At 44.8% G+C, this 26,281-nt stretch overlaps 1 protein-coding gene across 2 annotated transcripts in view; it reads right to left on the reverse strand.

Moving 5' to 3' along the window:
• Nucleotides 1-26,281, reverse strand: part of LOC112118065 (choline-phosphate cytidylyltransferase B) — a 66,169-nt gene that overhangs the window by 10,279 nt on the left and 29,609 nt on the right. For both annotated transcript variants that reach the window (XM_024216264.1, XM_024216263.1), the window contains exons 2-6: nucleotides 18,381-18,480; nucleotides 14,158-14,274; nucleotides 11,813-11,964; nucleotides 8,915-8,993; nucleotides 1,848-1,990 (exon numbers count right to left, since the gene is read on the reverse strand). In XM_024216264.1, the coding sequence (XP_024072032.1) occupies nucleotides 1,848-1,990; nucleotides 8,915-8,993; nucleotides 11,813-11,964; nucleotides 14,158-14,274; nucleotides 18,381-18,480 (591 nt within the window). The remainder of the gene's footprint in view (nucleotides 1-1,847; nucleotides 1,991-8,914; nucleotides 8,994-11,812; nucleotides 11,965-14,157; nucleotides 14,275-18,380; nucleotides 18,481-26,281) is intronic.

The following is a 26,281-nucleotide window of genomic DNA, read 5'->3' on the forward strand; positions in this document are numbered from 1 at the left end:
ACACACACACACACACACACACACACACACACACACACACACACACAAAAACTATAGACTGTCTGATTTATTCTGTCTCAAGTATGGGAGAATTGTGCCACTCAGCCTGTCATTTCTTGGCTTGAGAAAGGGCCAGATTTACAAAGGTACTTAGGTGCCTAAAGAGACAGACAGGCATCTAGTGGGACCAGTGCTTAATTTGTAATGAAAGAGGTGCCGGGGCTCAAGCAGTTTTTTTACTTTTTACTAACGTGGCAAGCCCAGAGGTGCTGGGGCTATGAACCACCAAGCCGAGAGATGCCGGGGCTCAGTCCTGGCAAGCCCTGACACTGAGTGGGACTTATCAAAATGCCTAATCGAAATAGATGCCTAACTCCCATTGCAAGTCCCAGGGTCTAATCCAACACACACAGTCCGTCCTCATTGCTTAGAAAATATTTAAGGGGGCACTGTCCTCTTCAAAATGACATGTCTGTCTGAAATAAGTTTGTTTGCTGTCAGAACAAGTAACACTTCAGATTACTGGAAATGAAAATTTGGAGGGAGAAAAATCTTTCTCCCCCGTTGCCTACTTTGTGACCTGATAGCACTTTATTTACAGTTTCCCCTGTTGTTCATATGGCTCTTTGATACAGCAAAAGGGGGAATAGAGTATTAAAGAAAAAGTAGGAAAATATAATTGCAATCTCACAAAAATTGGCAGGGGGACTCAGGGACAGGTGTAAGACTTGACAATACTTTTGACTCATTTTTTATCAAAATTGGCTAGATATCTGCTTAAGTGTTTCTCTTTATAGCAAAGTGCTAAAGTGAGGGCTAATGAAATAAATACAACTATCCTGCACATAGCAAATAAATGGGAAAGGTACATTTTATGGTGCATTGTCCTTCCTTTAAAATTTTTCCTCATTGATTAGCTATAGTCATTCACAATGTAATATGGCACAGTGCAGAGGAGCATTTCAGCATTGTCACTTTCACGGGGATATGCTGCTAAGCCTTGAAAGAGAAAATGGAGGAAGGAAAACGTATGTTTCTTTCACATCTTTACCCTTCTCCTGGACAGTGCAGAGAGTTCTGTCATTAGAAGCAGGTTAATTTGAAATACTGCATCCTCCAGAGCAATCCTCAGCAACCTCTGAGCTTTTATACTGGCTCTCTAATTCATTCTGTTCTGCTTAGGTTTTGTGACACATGTTATATGACTTGACACACTGCTCTCCGACTTCTGCAATACCTGTCAAAACAGTGGCTCACCAATGATATTTCCCTCCCTCCCCCCGGGCTTACACTGGACTCTTTAAGCTTACTTTAACATCTTTTTTTTTTTTAATGTAATTGCTTTGTAGAGGAAGGAAATTGATAATGACGCTTGTGCTTTCTATGCCTTTTCCTTCTGATCTCTGGCATTTGGCCACATCACAGCAACAATAAGGAAACAAAGTCAAACTGCAGGCTGCTTTTTGGAGAGACTGTGACTGTCTTCCTTACATGATTGGCAGCTTTTTTTAGCGGTAGTGTTATTAAATTAGCAGCAGCTCCATGAGAAGTATGCAGTAGTTTGGGAAATTGGGAGCATTGGCTTTACTTAAAGAGCTACAGTTTCCAAGAACAATGCCAAATGGTATATGTGAAGCTGATACTTGCCAGGACTTCTTAAAAATAAATCCCTAAATAAACCCACCAATGTTCATTTTTCTCAGTTAGTTTTAACCAACTCCTGCCCTGTTCCATTCCCCATTTCAAAAGCACAAGAGAAAATTAGCGTATCTTAACCCCTACTCCAAGGTTGGGCTTCTAATGGAAACCCTATCAGAAGAGGGAGAAGAGAAGATGTGCTTACTTACATTTATAAAACTAACATTCAGCTCTTTGGCGGTATATCCTCTTTGGAGGTTGCGTCGAGCATAGACATCATAGTCTCGTACAATTCTAGTAATGATGTCTGATGTTGAGATACCTTCAGTTCTCTGTGTTGGCACAAACATTCCTGGTGAAAGTGGAAAGCAAAGAGAGACGAGTGACATGACGAGATATCACAGCAGTTAGGCAGGGATGCATGTTTTAGCATGAATGCTCCTGTGATTAAGGTGTGTAACTGGGAACTGAGAGATATCCAGTGAAATTCTGAAGCTAGTGGGAGTTTTGCCATTAATTTCAATGGGCCCAGGATTTCACCCATGTGTTCTAATCCTGGGTCTGCCACTGGTTTCCTGTATGACCTTGGAGAAGTCATTTAGTTGCCTTGTGCTTCATTTTTTCAGCCCGTAAAACTTGGATAATATTTGCCAGCATCCAGTGTTATTGTGAGGTTTAGTTGGCTGTCTGTGGCATTATAAGATCTTTAGATCTTATATTTTATTCTATATTGCTATTCTCATTCCCTTGGGCTCTTTGACTCTCTCGTATAGCGGAGATTCTTCATTACACTGAAGGGGGAGTACAAAGGAAGTGTTGTTTGCTTGTACTCTTTCACAGGAAGAGGAAGTACAACCGGGATGGTGAAGAGGGCTACTTATTATTATTACTAGCTTATTTCCTCAAAATATTTGACTAGTTTTTAACTGCTTGCCATTAAGATTAGCCCCGGTGTACTGTTAAATAAAGCCAGAGGCAGAAGCAATATTAGCAGTAACCATGAATACATCTTCTGTACAGCATTCAGTGAAATAATGCACACCATGCAAAGAAGAAAACTCAACTCCCAGAGCCAGCGTCTGGCTTATGAAGTAGAGATGACTGTGTTAAGCATTCCAAGCTCTCTACTAGGGATGGGCAAACTAGTTTGCATAAAATAATTCTACTGGTCAACCTGGAAGAAGAGTAATGGCTTTGATAGTTCAGTGTGAGTTAACTGCGATTAATCCACAGCCTTAGTAATGACCTAAGTAGGTAATGGAGATTGAGGTTAGGCCACCCACTGCATGAGTCTCGGGCCAGCGAAGGTCAGGTTTCATAGTTCCACTTGGAAGGGAGAGCAGTTTAAAGGCACTGTTGATGAATGATTCACAGCCCATAGTGGCATTATGCTGAGAAAACACTGTTCTCCCTCCTTCAACTTGGAGTGTCATAGAGATGGACGGATATGTAAAATATGAAATAATAAAGGGAGGAGAACCTCAGGGCATTGTCTGGCCCAGACTTATGTAGACCAGATAGAAATGCAAAGGGCACCCACTTTGAGGGCCAATAGAGAAACCATGTCCAAACAAGCCAAATAAGGCTCCATATCCAAGCATTTGTTTAATAGTTTATATATGAAACTGCAGATGATACGGAGTTGTGAGGCTGGATTGGAAATAGTCTTGTGAAATAATAGTACTTACTACTTAATGTCTTAAAGGATTGTACAAATATTAACTAATTAATCCTCACAATGCCCCTGTGAGTAAAGTAAGCGTTGTTAGCCCAATTTCACAGGGTTCAGGGAGGGAATCAAGAGGCAACAGCCTCTTGTGATTTAATGCTAAACACATCATTTCCCCCCTCTATATTCTAATTAATATTCTGCTAAGCAGTTTTAATCATTGTCACAATACTCTCCCTAGCATGCTTTTCAGAATTGCAGCAGTTGCTAAGGAAGCTTTTATGGGAAGCAGTAAAACATATCTAAGCACACGTTGAAGCTAAGCGAATGCCTGAAAAAATACTGGCTTACAATTGTTTTAGCTTAAACTGCATTTTTAGCCAGTTTCACAAACAGATCCTGGCATGTAATATTGGTAGCAGAGCAACGTTTATGTTTCTAAAATGAAAATGGCTCTTTATTAAGGGAACTATTTGCAGACATGCTGCGTCTGCAGCTAGCATTCTAGCCAGGTGCGCACAGACTGACTTCTTGGCACTTCCTCCAAACCCTCCCTCTTGTAACCTGTGTTCCTCCTTTCAAGTTCCATGCCGGTTGCTTCTTGAAATTTTTTTATAGTCTTAAACAAAGCTATCTTTACAATAGAAGATCAAGAATCACCCTTCCGACCAGATTTTACCTGCTGTCAATCTCTGTTACCTGTCCCGTAATCATTTTGTGTGTGAACCTTCTATTGCTTCCAAGGTAGTTTGGTGCAAGAATCAAGTGCAAAACATCCACCAGAGATCCACAGTGAGGATAAGAGTGGATGGGAAAGGAGAAATCAGACCTTACTTTTCTTAAAACATGAAATTTATGCTGGTTAGTCATTTACTGAATGGTCTTAATTGTCACCAGCTAAACAAGTCATATTACTGACTGGCTGGGGCATATGTAGGACAGATAACCTTGCAAAAGTGAGAAATAAAATTAATCATGGTTCAATACAACTTTCTGATCCATTGCATTTCTATAAACCATCAATTAAAAAAAATTAAGGCTTTTCTGAGCCCACTGCATAGTTGCTTTAAAACTATACAGTCCATTTCTATTAAGGTTCTCCTCATCTATTAAATCTGGTTGTCTCCTTTTCTTCCATTCCCCTCACCTGTTCTTCAGCTATTGTTCTTCAGCGTCAAACCTAGCCTCCTGTCCATGGTGTTGAAGACCCAATTTGCTGCAGAAAACCTGGGAGGGGCGGGGGTGAAGAACCTATTAAAGGGCTATACAATCCCCATACACAGCACTGCTCCCCAACAGCTCTTTACGAGGCAATGTGAAAGGGGTGGTGGGGCTACGGAAAGTGAGAAGTGAGTAGGTTCACAACTATGCAGATTCATTGACCAAACCCCCCAGGCTGGGAGGACTGACTGCAGTAATAATGCTTTCATATGGTGGCCAAGGATATCACCTAAGGAGACCTCAAAGGATTTTACAAAGGAGGTAGGTATCACATGTGGGAACTGAGGCACAGCACGATGAAATGACTTGCCCATGGTCACACACCAGGCCAGTAGTAGCGCTTGGAATAGAACCCAATCCAGTTCTCTCTTCACTCAGCTATGATGTTCCACAGTCTTGGGGAACAGATTCCGTCTCCCTCCATCCCGTCAGAGATCCCTAACACACAACTGCTTACTTCAATTATCCATCGAAACCCCTTAGCCAGAGCCAACATGAGATTTTAATGTAAAATGAAATCTGCAAGCTGGGCCAGCCACAGGAGCAGGAGAGGTGGAGTGCTTGAGAAACCTATGGACACAGCACTGATTCCAGCTACAAATAATGGCCAGTAAAAAAAAAAAAAAAATTATAAAGGCTTTTTCTGCTCCCTTTTTAACCAAATGTATCTGAGAAAGCTACCTGAGGTCATAGGGGAAGAGTGCAGTACGCAATTGTACCAGCAACCCTTTGTGAGGGGGACTGGCCTTTGAAACCTAACCTAGGTTATGTGACTTAAGTGAAGAAGTTTCAATTTCTTGTCAGAACTTCAGTGTCACACCTTTGTTTTACAGTAATGGAGAAGTAAGAGCTGGCTCCATGCAGCAGCCCCAGAATTGCTAGATTAGCCCTCACTGTCAGCGCTTGCCAAAGACTGATTAGTAATGATACTGTAATGTTTGACTAATATGGCGTTAATCTGTTCATTTTTGACAATGTGAATTCCTCAAGGAATCAACACATAATTAACACATTGGTCACTGCATATTGTGTGTTCTCCTCTGTTCCCAATCCGCCGAGGTTGCGAGTCTGTTACATCGCCCATTTTGACAGCCTGGGGCTTTAGCTCAATCATAGAGGCTCATGCTTTTAGCTCACTACAAGGTAATTTGAGCGTTTCACTTAACACTTGCAAATTACCAGATAGTAGATTCTGAGGCCTTAGGAAATTCTAGAGAGACGTGCACACATTGATGTAGGCTGGGAAGAGGGAAAAGTCTCATGTGCCTGAAACAGTCTGCTCCAGAGAGCTGTGGGAGGAAGGTTTAATTGCTTCCCTCTTCTGCAGTGTTCACTGTGTTATGATAGCTGCTCATGATAAAGAGGCTTTTGACATCACAATGGTTTACATTTTTCTCACAGGGCCCAATCCAGCTCCCATTAAAGACAAATACAAAGAGTCCCATTCACTTCAGAGTTGGACTGGATCCACTGCCTCGGAACCCACAGATCACATGGCAAATCATTTGTCTGACATGGAGGAGACATAGGTGCAAGAGAGCAGACACAGCAGATCTAGGTGAGTCACCGAGCATCACAACAGTAACAGAAGCCAGCAAGGCATTGAAAGAATTGAATTTTTTTTAAAATAGATGTAGGCTGTAGAAAAAGAGCAACATCCTATCATGATAACCTTCATTTAGAAGGCAGGTGGAATATTCTGTCAATTGTCTGACTTCAAGGTGGCATGTGAAGGGGGGAAACTGGGTTCGTGTTCTTTATTTTTGTTGCTTTTTGATGCATAAAGAAGGCTTGAAAATTATATTTGTTTTTTCCTCTTACTGATTTTTGTAATAGAAATTGAGGCCTTTTCTGCCTATATTCCATGGCAGACGCTCTGGATGAACATACCTAGGGTAGAGGCAGTCCAATATGGACCTCCCAATGCAGATCTAGTTTACCTGGGTACTAATTAGATGCTATGGTGCTGGGTACTAGAGCAATAAACAGTTTTTGAAATATATTTAAATATCTTTTTCCTAAAGAAAAGGAGAGGGAAAACTGCTGGGAAATAAAATAAACTCGGGGCTTGTATAAAAGTTGATGTTCCTTACAGCCCATGCTGCACATTGATCAGATTTTCAAAAGAGCTCAACTTGCTCTTAGTAGGAGCGCTTCAGTGTTCAGCACTTTTGAAAATCCAGCTAGACATTTAGGTGTCTGACTGGGATCTGAGCTCTTCTGAAAACCTGGCCCATCGTGTTTGTACATGCTACGCTCACCAAAACTATGCAAAAAGAACAGTATTGAGGTTAAGTCAAAGTCAAGCACTTAAAAGTTAGGAAATGCCAGAATTAAGGTCGTCTGTTCAATCTTAATTCAGATCTCTCGTTCCGTGGAGATAGTTCAATTCCTATGAAATTCTGCCAGAAACCAGGCAGGTTTCCAACAGAAGGCTTCCTGTCAGGCAGATTTTGGAACCTTTCTGGTTTCCTGCCACCTCTCCCGCTGGCTCCTCAGCAGCCCATGTGGTGGACTGACAGGGAACCAAGAGCCTGGGAGCCCCAGCTCTCCGTTCCTTAGCAATCCAGGCTTCCAGACTCCCCAGCGTGTCAGATTTCAAGTCCTTGCTCCAAAGTATAAGGGCACAAGAGCTTCTCAAAGAAACGGTCACCAGAATTTATTAACATGGGCAAAACAACATGCATTTCCCTCGCCTTTTTCTTGGAAAAGGCCAAACTGTTTTGGCTGAAATGTTTCAAAAAATTCAGCCTGAGGCGGATACCTTGCATGGAAAGCTTCAGCATGTGATTACGGTTTGACAAAAAGCAACCAAAAACCATGGTCTTATAATGGGAAGTGTCAGGCAACCTTCATAGTAGGTGGTGCTATCAGTTCTGCCTATAATATCATTGTGTAATGTATTATTATTATTAACAGCATACACATACAAATCCATACTCACTCATTAGCTATCTATCATAAACTAAACAGTTAACAAGAAAAAAAAAAGAAAAAGAAAAACAAGATTAGAAAATACTATATTCTGCAGTGGTCTTGATTCAATATTGGGTTATACCTATGGCAGCAAGGCCCTGGTGGTGAAAAGTCGGCCTTAGGAGGGGTGAGGACTGCAATGGCACAACCACCAGTGGCCCCAAAGAGAACAGTGTAGTCGAGGTCTGGATATCGTCAGGACAGCTGGTGGGCGCACTGTAGGGTGACCAGATATCCCAATTTTATAGGGGTAGTCCCGATATTTGGGGCTTTTTTTTATATGGGCTCCTATTATCCCCCAACCCCCATCCCGATTTCTCACACTTGCTGTCTGGTCACCCTAGCGCACTGATTTAGTGGGAGACAGCTACCAAACCCTGATCAGTCACAACATGCCCTGACAGACTCCATTAAGGCCACCAAACTGAGTCCCTGATAGACCAAGGAAGGGAGCAAATTCCATGCTCTGGGACTCTACACTGAGAACACCTACACTCCTATCCTCACACCTCAGGAATGAAAGCTATGCTCAGCTGGTTTCAATTGTTACCATGGGCATTGAGGAAGAGGCAGAGCTTGATTCTTTACTGCCTTACGCCTGTACAAAGTGGCTGAAAAGTGTCACCAGATCAGATTAATCCACTCACTTACACCCGCAATGTGTTTTACACCCGCAGATGTAAATGGTGCAAGGCAGTGGAGAATCAAGCCTGCTGTCTCTGTGGCAAGAACGGTTACTATTTGCTCCATTTAAAATTAAGGTTCCTTTCTGTTTTATATGTTTGAGCTACACTATGGTTGGAGAGGGAATGAGAAGAGGGGCTCACACTCAAAGTTAGACATGAATGAGCTTCTTTCTCACTTATCCTAAGGCCGTATTACACTCCTTTAAGGCCCCGTTGCAGTGCCAGAGTCATGTAACGGGGCTTTGGGGTAAATGCATATCTGGTCCTAATGATTTTTAATTGCTAACCGTACGCTTTCCCCATAACAGGAGTCACTCTTGTGAGTCAGAACAGAGCTGCACCTTAGCCCAGGGAAAACAGGTGCCTGAATGTTGGCCATGGTACTATAGGTACATGGGAAGTAAACTCCTTTCGCAGCATTTCAATACTGCTTACGAACCACCGCAAATCAAAACAGTAATCCAAGCAGGAATGTTTACTGGCAAACTGAATGGCTTCCGGAAGGTTACAGTTGTAACCTATTTTTGTTTACCCAGCCCGGGTCATCACCGGTGGTTTCAAGATGCAAACCTTTTTGCTGAAGTCAGCAGCACTTATATGTTGACAGGCCAGACGGGAATGTTTTCCCTCCTCCAGCGGGTGTGGTTACAAGGCGGTAACATACATAGATGGGCTTTAAATAAAGGCTGAAATGGAGAGAGATAAAACAGAAAATTGCTCTCACCTGCTTCCTTTATGTGCTTGTACACATCATCTGAGCCAGCAGAAGAGTATGGAATGTCATCATGGGCTACAAAATCAATCTGCAAAAGTTACAGGAGAAGAAACAATCAGATGCAGCCATCAGAGAATCTGCATTGGTTTTGGAAGGACAGTTTCTTTTCTGAACTGCGTCTGCCTGCCTTTGAAAGTCTCATCTGAAAGGTACTATTTAAAACATTGCAGTAGGGCTGGGGCTGCAACAGAGCACACCATGTGGAATTATGGTAGAACTCAGGACTTTTGGCTCCAAGAGTACAGGTATAACATACCCTTGCTTTGTGTGTGATGTTGTCCTCTATGCACAAAGGATAAGGGACCTACTGCTGCTACTGTTACCTACAGGAGATCTCCTTTAACTCAAGTGGCAGACAGTTGACTTTTAAAACTGAAGGAGCAGGGTTTCTATTCCCAGCTTCCCATATTTGTGTGTATGCGTTTTGTTTATTTAGAAACTATCAAACCATAGATTCATTACAAAGAACTATTTCATTTGAGCTAAAGTAAATTCCAGTGAGCTGTAGCTGCATTTGGGTTTATATACACACTGTAGGGCAGTCAGTAGGGTGCACTTCACCAGGTCTGAAGTTCTATCCATTAGAGGACAGTGGCACACGTACATACTTTTGGCTGATGATGGCATTCACTGAAATCATTGGGAGATTTGCCCTTATTCGGTGGGAGCAGCAGGAGCAGGACTTTAGTCAGTATGTATGGACCAGATTGTTAAAGTCCATTCCCCCTTTCTGAACCTGCATTTTGTGGGTGCAGTTCAGGGACATTTCATCATTTCAGAAAAATTCAGGGGCAGGGGGACAAGTTCTGTCAGTATATAGAAGATTATATGTGGTTGTATTATATCCTGCAAAATCTGGGGGGATGGAAAACAAAAGTGGAGCTCAGAGCTATGAAAAGTTTGAGGAGATCAAACCAAGGTCGAGGAGAGCAGTTGCCCTCCTTACCCCATAGCAAATGATGACCCTGGTGCAACTGATTCTTTAGCAGCTCTATGCCACCTGAAGATCCCCCTGTGCAAATCAGCCCAAGCACACCAAGCAACCGGGCCCCAGATTTTCCCTAAAGAGAGACTGAGCACTGCTCTACCCTACAGAGTTAGGTCTCTACAAGGCAGTTTACATCAACCCAACACTGTAAGTGTCTACGCTAAAATTTTGCTCCTCTCAACGTAACTCGCCCGATATTCCGACTTAATAGCTCCACCTCCATGAGGGGCATAGGGTCAGTGTCGATGTAGTTAGGATGATTCTGTGTCAGTATAAACACGGTGTTACATCGACTGTTGCTAGCTTTCAGAAGCTGCCCCACAATGCCCCGCACGGACGGTTCAATTGGTTCAAGTGCTCCTGGTAAGGATGCACACCACTGACAGAAGGAGCAAAGTGTAGAAACGCACAAGCAGTGTAATTACTGGATGCTGACGTAAATTAGATTGACTTAATTTTGTAGTGTAAACATGGTCATATGTAGTTTATTGCTAGACTAGTCCCTCATATCTGCCCCTGAACATTAACACAAAAGAGTATTCTTATTTGTTACCGTTAGGCTAACAAAAATTATCTAATCATTATCCACTTGCTTAATCCAGATGAGGGATGCCACCATGATCTCTTGTCCTATTGCTTTGATCCAAATCCTAAAAAATGCTAACTCTGTTCTTAGTACTGTGACAAAGTTCCTCCTCTATCTTGGTGGGTCCTGCGCTTACTGGCGGATTTTCCTGCCTCAGAGATTCACCATGTGGGTTGGGGAACAGCCCAGAGACCTTCCCCTCTGGAAGAACCCACAGTCCAGGTCAATTGGGAGGAACCCGGGCCCGCCCTCTACTCTGGGTTCCAGCCCAGGGCCCTGTGGACTGCAGCTGTCTATAGTGCTTCCTGTAACTGCTGCATGACAGCTACAACTCCCTGGGCTACTTCCCCATGGCCTCCTCTAAACACCTTCCTTATTCTCACCACAGGACCTTCCTCCTGGTGTCTGATAACGCTTGTGCTCCTCAGTCATCCAGTAGCACACCCTCTCACTCTCAGCTCCTTGCACCTCTTGCTCTCAGCTCCTCACACTTGCACCACAAACTGAAGTGAGCTCCTTTTAAAACCCAGGTGCCCTGATTAGCCTGCCTTAATTGATTCTAGCAGCTTCTTCTTAATTGGCTCCAGGTGTCCTAATTAGGCTGCCTGCCTTAAGTGGTTCTAGCAGGTTCCTGATTACTCTAGTGCAGCCTCTTCTCTAGTCACTCAGGGAACAGAAAACTACTCATCCAGTGACCAGTATATTTGCCCTCTACCAGACTCCTGTACCCCACTGGTCTGGGTCTGTCACAGTACTTATTTGGTGGATCTCACTTGCCATGGCATCAAGAAGATAACATACACTTCATGTATATTATAGCCTTGGGAGTTAGACTTTAACTATATGAAATAACAACTGGGTGCCTCTGAATAAGGGAGTACCTGGCAAGTTGTGGGTATTTTTAATCCTTAGTCACTTTCTAACCCATGGGAAGTCTCATGATGTAAATCCCTGATATATGCTTAGCTCCAAAAGGCAGGAGATCTGAGAAGAGTGTCCTGTTCACAGGTCAATGAGTTAAGTTTGCATTATTGACGTGCTGGTACTTTGTCAGTCTCCAAAAAACATAATATGTGCCCACTTCCACTTACATCAAAAAGAGCCAGAGAACAGAAAGTTTTCTGATTTAGAACTGGCAGGTGATTTGTAATAATTGGCTGTTGGGAGTTGAATTACTTAATTTATTCCAGCTAATAGAATCTCGTATCCTTGTTATGTATTCCCAGCAGTTAATTTACAGAAGGAATGGATGGGGTTTGGAGAAGAATGGTACCTTATGTTTTTCTAGGAACTCCGGTGTGAGCGTCCATGGAGCATCTCTGATGACTTCATCTACGTAGCGACAGTGTCTGAGTGCCTCATACCGCTCGTTTTCATTCATTACCGTGAAGCCTTTGAACTTGTGGGTTAGATCATCACTGCAAACTGACATAAGAACAATCAACAAAATATTTCTATGTTAACTTTGCACAATTAGCACATCTGGTTGGTAAGAACTTTCTGATCAATATCCGTATTTTAAAGTTGTTTGTTGAGTTACATTCCATTTTCAAACCAAATAAAGATGTGCCTCTTTCTGTCTTTGAAACGGAGACCAGAAGTGCATGCTAAATAGGAGGAATGATCTGCAAAGTTCCAGAAATTTGCTTACACATCTCTAAATCACTGTTGGACAGTTATATTGAAACCAGCACAAATTAATAACACACAAGTGCAGTCATAGTGGCCTGGGCTATGGATTTAGCAGATTTCATAGCATGTGAGGTTTGGCCTGATCCGTATTCAAACAGGAAATCTCTGATGAAAACCCAGTTGTGGGATTGTAAGAGGCAGTGTGCTCTGGAGGAATGTTGCATAGGATGTGGACTCAGGAAATTTTATATTCTAATCCTGGTTTTTAATAAGCTGGGAAATAAGGCCTATATCCTGGGGCTGTTGTGTAGATTAGTTAATGTTTGTACAGCATTCTGAAGGTGTAAAGAACTATACAAATGTTAAATCTTATTACTGCTGCAGGAAGGGTTATTGATGACTCAGCAGCTGGACACGCTCCCCTCTGTATCAGTGCTGATCTAACACTCCAGTGTGGTGCTAATGCAGGGGTGTGCAAACTTTTTGACCCAAGGGCCACATCTGGGTATGGAAATTGTATGGTGGGCTATGAATGCTCATGAAATTGGGGGTTGGGGTGTGGGAGGGGGTGAGGGATCCAGCTGGGGGTGCGGGCTCTGCGGTGGGGCCAGAAATGAGGAGTTCAGTGTGCGGGAGGAGGCTCCAGGCTGGGGCAGGAGGTTGCGGTGCGGGGGGGGGGGGGGGGGGGCTCCGGCGGGGGCTCTGGGTGTGGTTCGGGGTGCAGGAGGGTGCTCCGGGCTGGGACCGAGGGGTTTGGAGGGTGGGAGGGGAGTCAGGGCTGGGGCAGGGGATTGAGGCATGGGAGGTGGTAAAGGCTCCGAGCGGCACTTACTTCAAGCAGCTCCCAGAAGCAGCGGCATGTCCTCCCTCTGGCTCCTATGCGGAGGTGTAGCCAGGCAGCTCTGCGTGCTGCCCCATCCGCAGGCGCCGCCCTTGCAGCTCCCATTGGCTGTGGTTCCCGGCCAATGGGAGCTACGGAGGCAGCGCTTGGGGCGGGGGCAGCGTGCAGAGCCCCCTGGCTGCCTCTACGTGTAGGAGCTGGAGAGGGGACAGCTTCCAGGCTCCTGCTTCCAGGAGCCACAGCACACATGGAGCGGGGCAAGCCCCGGACCCCGCTCCCTGGCTGGAGCACCAGAGCAGGGAAAGCCTTGGACCCTGCTTCCCAGCAGGAGCTTGAGGGCCAGATTAAAACATCTGAAGGGCCGGATGCAGCCCCCAGACCGCAGTTTACCCACCCCTGTGCTAATGGATGCTCTTCTACTGAAGGTGTCATCTTTTGAATAAGATGTAAAATAGAGGTTGAATAAAGATGTAAAATAGAGGTATTTCCTTTAATTGTGCCTGTCCACTTATGGTACACACCTGTCAGCCACCAAGGGCTTCTTTCTGGTTACCACACTCTCCTGGGCCTACTGGTTTGCAATGTATTTATAAGCAGGGCTGGCTCCAGGTTTTTTGCCGCCCCAAGCAAAAAAAAAAAAAAAAAAGCTGAAGCAACAAAAAAAAACCCAAAATCAAAAAACGGAGTGCCGCCCCTTGAAAAGTGCCACTCCAAGCACATGCTTGGGATGCTGGTGCCTTGAGCTGGCCCTGTTTATAAGATCTATTTAGTGAATTACTTAAAAAAAAAAATCTTAACTCCAAATAAATATTTCCACAACAAGAAATAAGACAACAAGATGCACACAGTGAGACATGTGACACCAGACTCTGGTGCAGCACAAATTTTATGTGGGGATTGATGGTTGACAGTTTAACTAGACTGGGAACTGTGCATATGCAGCTGAGGACAGAGTTTGACTTGATTCTTACTTTGTTTGACAAAATTTTAAGATGGACTATTTGTTATGGTGTAAAATACCATCAAAACAGGAAGTAGTGCTCAAAGTCAGAGTGAATAAACAGCTGCAGCTGAGAACATGGCAATACTGCTCCTCTGCTACTTCAGAATAGAGGCAAAAATCCAGTAAATAGATGTGCTCTTACCTCCTACTAATAAGTAGCTATTTGGGAAGAGAGTTTTGGCTTGCATAAGAGCTCTAGCATGGCCGGAGTGGAAGAGGTCAAATATCCCATCTGCATACACTCTAACTGGTCTGTCAACTGTGGGGAAAGAAACACAACAACGATTTGACTGGAGGATAGCTAATGTGATGACAACTTTTAAAAAGGGCTCCAGAGGTGATCCCAGCAATTGCAGGTCGGTAAGTCTGACTTTAGTACTGGGCAAACTGGTTGAAACTATAGTAAAGAACAAAATTGTCAGATGCATAGATGAACATAATTTGTTGGGGAAGAATCAACATGGTTTTTGAGAGGGTCAACAAGCATGTGGACAAGGAGGATCCAGTGGATATAGTGTACTTAGATTTTCAGAAAGCCTTTGATAAGGTCCCTCACCAAAGGCTCTTAAGCAAATTAAGCTGTCATGGGATAAGAGGGAGGGTCCTCTCATGGATTGGTGACTGGCTAAAAAACAGGAAACAAAGGGTAGGAATAAATGGTCAGTTTTCAGAGTGGATAGCGGTAAATAGTGGTGTCCCCCAGGGGTCTGTACTGGGATCAGGCCTATTCAACATATTCATAAATGATCTGGAAAAAGGGATAAACCGTGAGGTGGCAAAATTTGCAAATGATACAAAATAGCTCAAGATAGTTAAGTCCCAGGCAGACTGCGAAGAGCTACAAAAGGATCTCTCAAAACTGGGTGACTGGGCAACAAAATGGCAGACAAAATTCAATGTTGATAGATGCAAAGTAATGCACATTGGAAAACATAATCCCAACTACCAGGAGCGGCGCCAGGGTTTCTGCCGCCCTAGGCGGCAGCGCTCCTCCTCTGAGCATTCGGCGGCGAGGGTCCTTCTGCTCCGAGTCTTCGGGGCACTTTGGCGGCGGGTCCCAGAGCGAGTGAAGGACCTGCCGCCGAATTTCCGCAGAAGACCTGGAGCGGAAGGACCCCCCGCCACCGAATTTCCGCCGAGGGCGGCAAAATGCTGCCCCCCAAATCCTGCCGCCCTAGGCGACCGCCTAGGGTTGCCTAGTGGAAGCGCTGGCCCTGCCAACTATACATATAAAATGATGGGTCTAAATTAGCTGTTACCACTCAAGAAAGAGATCTTGGAGTCATTGTGGATAGTTCTCTGAAAACATCCACTCAATGTGCAGTGGCAGTCAAAAAAGCGAACAAAATGTTGGGAATCATTCAGAAAGCGATAGATAAGACAGAAAATATCACATTGCCTCTATATAAATCCACATCTTGAATACTGTGTGCAGACTGGAATTGGAAAAGGCTCAGAAAAGGCAACAAAAATGATTAGGGGTATGGAACAACTTCCATATGAGGAGCGATTAATAAGACTGGGACTTTTCAGTTTGGAAAAGAGATGACTGAGGTGGGGGGGATATGATAGAGGACTATAAAATCATGACTAGTGTGGAGAAAGTAAATAAGAAAGTGTTATTTACTCCTTCTCATGACACAAGAGCTAGGGGTCACCAAATGAAATGAATAGGCAGCAGGTTTAAAACAAACAAAAGGAAGTATTTTTTCACACAATGCACAGTCGACCTGTGGAGCTCCTTGCCAGAGGATGTTGTGAAGGCCAAGACTACAACAGGGTTCAAAAAAGAACTAGATAAGTTCATGGAGGACAGGTCCATCAATGGCTATTAGCCAGGATGGGCAGGGATGGTGTCCCTAGCCTCTGTTTGCCAGAAGCTGGGGATGGATCACTTGATGATTACCTGTTCTGTTCTTTCTCTCTGGGGCACCTGGCATTGACCACTGTCAGAAGACAGGATACTGGGCTAGATGGACCTTTGGTCTGACCCAGTATGGCCATTTTTATGTTCTTATGATTTTCAGCTTTAACAGGAGTCATGTGTAAATCCAGCTGATCAGTTTTAGCCTCTAGTAAGAATGTTGTGGGGTTTTTTTTCTCCTCAGATATGCAGAATTACAGTGGGTAAATTTAAAATGTTTTATTCAGCTTACTCTTCTACATCCTTGTGATGGGGCACCTGTCCCACACTGGGCTCTAAGGGGTTAATAGAGCCCTTGGGAGGCTGCGCAGGAGGCAGCAAATCAGAGAGGGGTTGCGAGGAGCAGCCAATCAGGGCTGGGCTGGCCCATATAAGAAGGGCAGCAGAACAGCTTTGGTCACTCCCTGGAGCTTGAGGAGGGAGGTAGACTGGCTGCCTTGCAGGCTGAAGGCAGTAAGCACCCTGGACAGAGCAGTGCTGCAGGCAGAGACCCAGGGAGCTAAAGGCAGCTGCTTGTGGGCTGCAGGGATCTGAGGCAAGGGTAAAGAGGGTGCTGTGGACGTGGGGAAGTGGTCCAGGGAAATCTACTGAGGAGTAAGAGGGGGTGCTGCAAGCAGTGGCCATCTACAGGGTCCTTGGGCCGGGATCCCGAGTAGTGGGCAGGCATGAGTCCCTCCCCTTCCCCCACTTACCACTGAGGAAGTGGCTAGACTAAGGGACTACGACATTCCCCCGGAAGTGTGGAGTACAGAGTGTGGCACAGCTGGAGGGCTGTGTCACAAAGACAATGCCCTGGTCCTGGGAGTGATGTGGATCCCTGGAGGAGAAGTGACTGTGGCGGGATGCCACCAGAAGAGGGAACCCTGGCTAGCAGAGCTGATCCCTGGAACATCCAGCAGGGGGTGCTGCAATGGTGAGGCCCATCCCATCAGAATCCTCTTTACTGTGTTCTCCTCAAGTTGGCCTCTTTATTATCCTCCCTTTTCCCTGAATTCTCACTTGGAAAAAGCTCTTTTTCCTGTCTCACTCCATTTGTGTCATCTCACTTTTTTCTCTGCTCCCTGCCTTTTTCTCTTCCTCAGATTAATGCTGTACACCCATGTTTGTTTCCTCTTGCATCTACACCTTTCTTCTTCCCTCAGACTCTTCTCCTTTCTGATTAACCTTTCTATCTTTCCCATTCTTATTGCCTTCTCCTGTTTGCTCCCTACTACCCATCTCTTCCTGCACCCCACTCATCATGCCCTGGCAGTGGGCTGCAGGCCTAAAGAGGACCTGCTTCACTGAGTGGCATGCCTGGCCACTTGGCTACAGATAGGCAGTCCCTGTATAACTGAAAGAGAAACGACTGGGGCTCTGAGCTCCAGAACTGCTGCTGCCGTGCAGCAGAAAGACATGTCACTGCTCAGGATCACCATATCTCCCATGACTCAGGTGAAATGTGGAGAAAACCATGTTTCTTGGAAAAATCACTGGGAAGATGGGGATGCTTCCTCAAAGCAGGGTAACCGGCAGCTTTTTGGGGGGCCCTGTAAAACCATCAGTTGGGATCCTCCCCACCATCTGAAAGGTCCATGATCCAGAGTATGACCTACCATAAACTCCTCTGCCATGATACCAGATTAGACGGGAACAGGTGAAGTGTTTAACACTTGTCTGTGCGTTATGCAAAGAGAGTTAGAAAAATAGTGGATCAACATCTCCATTTAGACAGGTGGAGGGAGGAACTTGTAATGTGGCCACCCAGGGTCTCAATAAAGGGAAAGGCTCCCTGATTCCCCAGGGCTGTAATTAGTCAATCAGCATGAATCCGCTCATACCCCACACCATTTGGAACTGGAGAATGGGCGCCAAACATCACACTATCATCGTGGGGGCCCTGATGCTATGGTGTTGCCTGCACTGCAGGCCTTGACTGTCATTGTAATGTCAGAAAGGAAAAAGTGATTTCTCACCACACCATATAGGTACTCAGGCAGAGTACATATATACACTCATAAGCTGTGGTGCTGTCAGAGGAGATATATCACAGCTGTGATGCAGAGGCCATGAAGTGTGTTTCGAAATGTGAGGAAAACACTCATTTTAGCCAGTATCCCATATGATTTCAGTATGCAAATAACCTGTGTGTTGAGATTTGCTGAGTTACCTCTTATGTCCAAATCTCACTGCTCAGCATTTTTATAACTGTTCAAAAATTAAACTGTACATTTAACAACTACATTAAAGTGTGTGGTCTGTATCTCTAAGAAAACATAAATATCCTTTTGTTACACCTCCCTGAGCCCCAGTCAGGTAATATATGCTGCTCCTCCTCCCAACTGAAGAGTGCTTTTGTAATAGTGAAATACTTTCACAACTGAAAGTCTGTGTCTGTGGAAGCTGCTCTTAGTCCTGTTAATGCTGCTGTCAGCAAAGATGTCCAATTAATCAAGACTCACCTGGTGTTCCCAGGCGGGCCTGAGTGATGGTTAGTTTCTCATGTGGGGCTTGGCACTGACAGCTTATTTCATCTGCAAATGGAGCAGGTGCAATCAGAGTCTGGAAGGCAATGGAGGGGTAGAGACAGAAAAAAAACAAAACAAAAATTACATGAGCAAATATCTAGTTCATTCTTCAACCAGGAAGACAAACCTGAATCATTTCATTGTATGTCAGCGAGTCCTGACTGTGCATAATGATGGCTTGTTTCCTTTTTGAAATCACTCATGAGCTCACCCAATTTCTACAAAAAGTGCCAATTAAGCACTGAGGAGACTATGGTGTTTTTAAAACACCATGCAAACTAAACCTTGGTCTTAGTCAAGAAGCTCTAATGTTTTGGAAGTGGTTCAGGAAAATAAACAATCTATCCACACATTGAATTCAGGTCTCTCTGGCTACCGGCCCAGTGTGCAAGAAGCTTAGTTCTTGGACTGTTGATTGTATGAGCTTTCTCTTTTCCTGGGCTATGTCTTGTCTACTGAGGAAATCCAAAACAATCAGCAGGCACAGTAGCTTGTCTACTGGGGGACTCAATCAGGGTGAGTAGGGTTCCATTTTCCTTAGTGTCTTTCCTGCAGTTTTCAGATAAAACCTCTACTTTTTGCTATTTATCATTTGTGAGCATGGGATAGTTGCACTTAGATCAGTGTCCAGGAGGTAAAATGCTCAGTTATATTAGAAGTAACTGAAAAACTGATTAGATACTAGGATTTTGGAAAACACTAACTGACCATCTCCTCACTAGCTTTTGAGTGGATTGGGCACAAACTCCACCCACTGACAAAAATTAGATATAAACTACCTCTCATGAATTTTTCATGAAGCAAGGGTCCTTGATACTTCATTTTATTATTGATAAAGGGCATACAAAGTCAGGGCTGGACCAAGGTAGGAAATCCCAGTGAAATTCTGACCGATTTATCTGGAATTCCTTTCATTATTATTATTATTTTATATTGCAGTAATACTTAGACACCCTAACTGATGTCCGAGCTCCATTTTATTAGATGGGGCTATATATACATATACTAAGAGACAGTGCCTGGAGAGTTTATACTTGAAAGGTACAAGAAAGACAAAGGGTGGGAGAAATGAGGTGGTATATCCCCATTTTACAGAAAGAAACCTCCTGATGCAACGAGAGATTAAATGTTTGTCAGGAAGTTATCAGCAATTATAACCTCGGGTATTATATGCCTTGCATCTTGTGATTTGTTATGGGGGGAAATACCATTTGCTTGTTAGTTTTGAAATCCATTAGTTGAAAGTAGTAATCAATTAACAGTAAAAAGGTTTCCTCCTTTGTCAAAAGCAAATACATCCCCTATTAGTCTTTGGGATTTCATGGCCTTGCATCATCTGTCTTGTTGTTTTGCTCTTTGGAAGAAACTGCATGGAGCATACCCAGTTCTGATATCTGTTATTTGAGCACTCATTATTGGCCATAACAAAATATTTCTTGCCATTTAGTTACATTTTTCAATACTTAGAAGACTGCTATGTCATTTAGTGAGCATTTTTCAGCAATGCCAGACCACTGTGTCTCAGTAGTGAGCCGGTGTGGCACCCCTCCGTCTCCGACAGGGCCGAGCTTCCTCCAATCCCAGCGTGGGCGGAGCCACCAGGTCCGGGGCCCACCCCTCCGAGGTCACGGCCCCGACCCGGAAGTATAAAAGCCCGCCAGCAGAGCTCAGTGAGAAGCAGACCGCCAGAGAGAGCAGACGTCCCGGGCCGAGCTCCCGCTTGGGAGACAGCCGCAGGCCGCAAGCCGCCTGCTAACGCCCCGCGCCGGTCAAGCCTCCCTCTCGCCAGGTACCCCGAGGAGGACTGGCCCAGCTTGCCCCGGACCAGCTGCCCCGAGGAGGAGTCAAGTCTGCCCCGTCCCAGCTATCCTGGGGAAGAGCTGCCGGACCGGCCCCCAAGCCCTGCACCCGAAGAGCCGATGCTGCTGGACTGGCCCGAACCAGGCATCGCCGCCGAGGTAAGCCCCGAGGGGGAACAAGGAAGTAGCCCGGGGGTAGCCGACCCTGGTCAGGCTGCAGAGGCCTGTGAGCCGATGTCAGTGTGTTTCGGTCAGGATACCCCACTGACCGGCAGCGACAGTAACCGCTGCTAGGGCCCCGGGCTGGGACGCAGTGGAGTGGGTGGGCCTGCGTCTCCCCTGCCACCTCACACGGGTGGCAGGCTTCCCCCTCACCCAATGCTCAGGTGTAGAGCCTGGGCCCCTTACCTGCTTGTTTGCTCAACCTCTGCCCCAAAGGGCTTGAGCTGTGACTGTTTGTGCCCCGCCCTGACCCAGGGCCTGGGCTCCTTACCTGCTTGTTTGCTCAACCCCTGTCCCAAAAGGGCTTGAGCTGTGACTGTTTCTGCCCCGCCCTGATCCAGGGCCTGGGCCTGCTTAAACGGCTAGTTAGCGCTCAGCTCCTACCTAAGGGCCTGAGCTCCTGAACTGAGAGCCGCTCAGCCCTTGCGTAAAGGGACCTGAGGTTAGACTGTCTGCAATTTAGTGAGCCGGTGTGGCACCCCTCCATCTCGGAGGGTAGAGCCCCGGCTCAACCCTACTACAGTCTCCTTTTAGCAAAAATTGCCCACTTATCTCTTTTCTTTTGTTGGAATGGCTGATATGGGTTCATGTTGGTGACTAGCGTTGCTCTTAATTTAGGCCATTCTTGTAAATATTTATTTTTCTTGATGACAAATCTCCAAACTTGACAGGCACTTGCAATGGGACCCTTTGTTCTTGACCTGAGAGGGTGGCTTCCACTGGTACATAAAGGTGAACTCTAGGATTTGTTTGTAGCCTATCTTGGTTGGGATTCACCACCAATATTGCTTTTATAAAACTCTCATCACTCCTACAGATTTAAAAAATCTCCTGTATTGCAGTGAAGCTGCCCTACTTTCACTGATGCCTTCATCATGTTAAATGTGTCTGCCATGCACTGACAAAATTAAAAATAAAATATGGGAAAATCAAACTTTCTGTTTGGGTTCTGTGGAAGGGAATCCTGTTCAACTAGCTGCCCACATAGCACAGTGCACACTCGTTTCTTTATTTTCTAATCACTGTCTTTTTGCTTCTGTCTCCGTGATTGTTGAGTGCTAAACTGCCTTTTTATCTCCAAGCAATGTCAAGTTACACAACATCCCACACAGGCTGCTTCATGCTGGGATAAAGAGGAAGGCAGGAATGTTAAAACAATAATGGCTATGGTCTGAGGCCTGCAACTGGTAATCACATCCTAGCTAGGTACAGGCTGTTTCCTGGGAGATTATTTGAAGAAAATAGGTCTGGTTTGCAGCAAGAGATTTTTTTTTTTTTTTTTTTTTTTGCTAGTCAAACAGAGTAAATCTTTTACCCATATACATTTATTTGCAATACTGAGCAGCTTTTTCTCTCAGCCCCAACTAAAGCCAAGCACATCCTGTTTTAGCTTCCCACTAGCCTGGGTCTTGTTGGAAAAGGTCTTGCCAATTCTTTTCTTACCATGTGACCTCTCGACCTTCTGACATTAAAACGAACAGTCATTAGGGACCAGTGACTAAAATCAGGAATATGTCAAGGAGGAACACACATTCAGAAATGCATACAAATAATGTGCTTATAGATCAAACAGAATACAAAGGAGACTCTCCATTGGTACCTGAGGCTGTCATTGAATCTAGATGAGGAAAAATTGTAGCTGAACCTCATCACTTTTGGAAATGGAACTTGGCCATCCAAGTTACTTAGCCCTTGAATGCTGAGGGGAGTAAATTGCAATGCCTAACTGCCTTTAAAAATCTGGGCATAAGTGCCAAATTTAGCCCTGGGCTATAGTAATTGTAAAGACAATGTGAAATCATCCTGACAACACTGAAATTCCCCCTCCTCCTTCTAACCAGCTTGAAAATTGTTTCAGCTAAACTGGAGCCATAGTATAGACCAGGCTTGGGTGGCCTGAACTGTTTTTATTGAATCAGCTTCAAAATCACCTTAAACCAATTCAGCAAAATCAGCGGTTTTGAAATCACGTGAGTATAAATCACAGGTGGCCAACCTGAGCCTGAGAAGGAGCCAGAATTTACCAATGTACATTGCCAAAGAGCCACAGTAATATGTTAGCAGCCCCCCATGAGCTCCCCGCTCCCAGTGCCTCCGCCCACCAGCAGCCCCACTGATCAGCACCTTCCCTTCCCTCCCCGCACCTCCCGATCCGCTGTTTTGTGGCATGCAGGAGGCTCTGGGGGGGGGGAGGAGGGAGGGCACGGCAGGCTCGGGGAGGGGGCGGGAAGGAGTGGGGTAGAGTGGGGGCAGGGCCTGTGGCAGAGCCAGGGATTGACCCATGAGCACCCCCCAGCACACTGTTAGCTTCAGCCCCAGAGTTGGTGCCTATGCAAGGAGCTGCATATTAACTTCTGAAGAGCCGCATGTGGCTCCAGAGCCAGAGGCTGGCCACCCCTGATATAAATGGTTCAGGCCACCCAACCCTATGGCTCCAATTAGTTTTTAAATGGTTAGAATTGTGGGGAAAACTCCCTGGTGTAGACAAGCCATCTCCCTTTAGCCTGAAGATCCCTGTGCACCAGCTGAGCAGTGGATCTAATTTTGCATGTCTCCCTGCCAATCAAATTTGGGTGTGGAGGATCTGGCACTATGAGCGGTTTGAGATCCACATTACCTTTGCACCTGGTTTCTGTCCATTCAAATAAGTAATCTCTAAGGTACCCATGTATTCTTGGCTCAATATCCCTAGCTGTGGCTGACAAACAGATCAGATTATTTAGTTTCTTTTTATTTGAGTGTACAAAGAATGTTGCAATAACAGGGCTTGCTTGCTTGCTATGTCCCCACGAAGGAAATATCTCTCTCCATCCATTTGCCAGCATATTCTATTTCAAACAGATTACCAACCAGGACACTGAAGGTAACTGTTTTCTCCCCATTTATCCCTCTCTGCCAGTGACTGCAGAAAAACAGCCAGAGAAAATGTAAACAAATATTTTAGTTCAAAAAGAAAAGTACTAATGAACAGTGTGGTTAATTCTGCCATGGTGGCATCTACCTGGATATAGTTATTCAGGAACTGCTGTCTGTTTCTGGTGCAGTTCCGATGCCTGAAATTTGCAGCGGAGGGTGTGAGGGGGTGCGGTTTGCAGAATATAGCCTGGCTCCTTATTTTTCTTTCATATGTCTCTTTGTGTGTTATGCCCTGATTGTTGAACCCTAGCTGATTTACTGTTGAAAAGGACACAGGTGAACAGAGGCAATTTGGAGGCAATAATTTATAGAAAATTTTGGAACTGACTTCCTCATTTTTCCCCTCAAAGAGAATAGTTTTAATAAAGGGTTTGAGTTCCCTTCCTCTGACTCTGTGTGCTAGCAAGGAATTCAAATGTCTCCAAAGCGGAGGAAAAAGCATCAGAACTCTTGCCAGGAAAAGCCCCCAGTCCGGATCACTTCCTTAAGCTAGTAAGAGTAGACCTATAGGCCCAGCTTTCCTCTTCTTGCCAGGGAAACTTTCTAGGAGAGCTTATCTCAGATTATGACGAGTTTGCTGAGATTTCTCCAATTACTCTGAATAAACTCATTGAACACAATGGAACTGGCAGAGCTATACAAGGAGGAATTTGGCTCCTGGATTCTAAATCAGGTGGCTGTACAACAATTATTAAAGGCACACTCTGTCTAAATATATTTTACAAGGTGCTGTTACTTGTAACCCCTACAATTTCTATAACTTTGAGAATGGGGTGGGCAACTGATGTAAGGAGCTCTCATCCCTTCCATCTATTGAAAAACTGAGACAAAAGACCTGAGGAGCAGATTGTATTTGCACAGACGCACCTACTTTGTGTAGGTCATCAGCGGAGAGACCTACTTTGCAAAATGATCAATTTTGGCTGTTTTGGGTTAAAATGTACTTTAATCTTGGGTGCAGGGGTAATGAAATTTGGATCCTTATTGTATAATGAAAGGGCAGCAGAACTGTCCTTAGCCTGCCCTAATTAAGGGGGGTTACCCTAAGCTTACCTCATTTGCTAAGCAGGGGGTAGGGATGCCAAATCCAAGTGAAAGTCAGAGGAGGTGGAGACAGGGTTTCTACCTAGTGGCGTGACCTCTGTTTAAGGAGTCCTAGATATCGTTTGACCCTCCCTCTCCAGTGCTTAAAAATAGACTCAATCGAGAGTCCTTATTTCTGCTCCGTAATCACTACTGCTGAAATCATTAAGCAGGTCTAGAGTCCTGAACATTAGACCTGGTTTGTGGACAGTGTCATGGTGAAAGGCTACACAGCGGATACAGCAACAGTGAGGTTCCCCGCTAACCAGTGAAATCGCTTAAAAAGTGGGCTAAGTGGTGGTTTGCATTCTAGCATTGCGGCTAGAGGCAGTGAGCAGTGTGAGTGGCAAGCAGAAGCACTGGTGAGGAGTGGCAGGGATGACTGCGGCAGGGGTCACCTGTGGCAGCGGAGGCATCGCTTGACCATTTTCCCCCTTCAGGAGTGGGAGGTGAAGCCGTGTCAATGCACTGCTGGATTCTAGGACTTTGCTGACCTCACACAACAAACCGTGAGTGGGTGCAGTGGAGGGAAAGGGGAGTGGTATGTTAATGGCCATTTGTCTATTGGACTTTCACACAGCAAGGTGGGAAACTGAGGCAAAGGACACTGCCCAAGATACCATGGGGGCAGGTGCTTACTTATAGTTTGCATGCTTTTGAGTCACTGTGGTGTTTTCCCAAAGTAATACTGTGTTCCCTCTCTCTTGTAATAAAAGTTTTCTTTTGTTGTGCAAACACTCAGTGCTTGTGAGCGGGGATGTCTTGCCTCTTAGTGAATGTCTACACAGTGTTTCAAAACCCACAGCCGTGAGTTTCAGACTCTAGGTCTATAGATTCAGGTTTGTGCTACGGCACTAAAAAAAGCTGTCTAGGCATTCGGGCTTGGCCTCTGAGGCCCAGAGAAGTGGATAGATTTTAGAGCTCCAGCACCAGCCGCAATGTCTACAGTGCTGTTTTTAGTGCCATAGTGTGAGCCCTGCAATTAGTAGTTCTGGCCTCTGAGACTCATTCCTGTGGATTTAAAAATGCAGTGTAGCCATTCCCCTGGATGGCTGTAAGGGTGCTGTTTAGTCTCCCCGTTTTCTGGGTGGGGATTCAAGCTGGTTCTGTTTTATATTGTTAAGAGGAACATTATAAAAATGTTAAGAGGAACTGTAGATCTTGAACTGAGCCCTTTTTTGCTGCCACCATCACCTTGCAGTTTTTCAGTTGGTTTATTTGATATGTTTGACAGCATTTAGCGTACAGTCTGTTTCATTATATCCTTTAAAACAGGGCTTTGTTTGTGTGGGTCTTTCACACAGCAACAAGGGAGAGAAAAACATTTTTGAAAATAGGAAAATGTAGTTGTAAAACCACAGAATTAGCAGAAGGATTCTGGGACAATACTTTACACTACTTTTATCTCATTTTTTAACTCCCTAGATTTCAAGTTGACAGTCTCTTAAAAGTAGAGAGAGACTTTGGACCAGTTCCAAAATAGGACACCTGATTTCAATGGAACTAATCACATGCATAAGGACTACTCATATAAGGACTTGTAGCACTGGACCCATAGTTTGCAAACAATGACTAAAAATCGGGAAACGTGAAAATCCGAGGGGAAAATTTAAAGCAGTTTTTCAACACATTCATTAAGAACAAAATACTACCAAAAATCTTATAAGTAACTGAAGAATGAGAAATATACACATGCTGGGTCTGTAAAATATTAGACCTAAAACATGAGCATTCCTTGCAGATGAAGAATCTCTTAAGGCAGCGGTTCTCAAACTTTAGCAACCCAAGGACCCCCACTTTGATTTAAAATTTTTC

The sequence above is a fragment of the Terrapene carolina genome, unplaced genomic scaffold (genome assembly GCF_002925995.2).
Source record: "Terrapene carolina triunguis isolate 2854851 unplaced genomic scaffold, T_m_triunguis-2.0 Scaffold23, whole genome shotgun sequence".
Taxonomy (NCBI): Eukaryota; Metazoa; Chordata; order Testudines; family Emydidae; genus Terrapene; species Terrapene triunguis.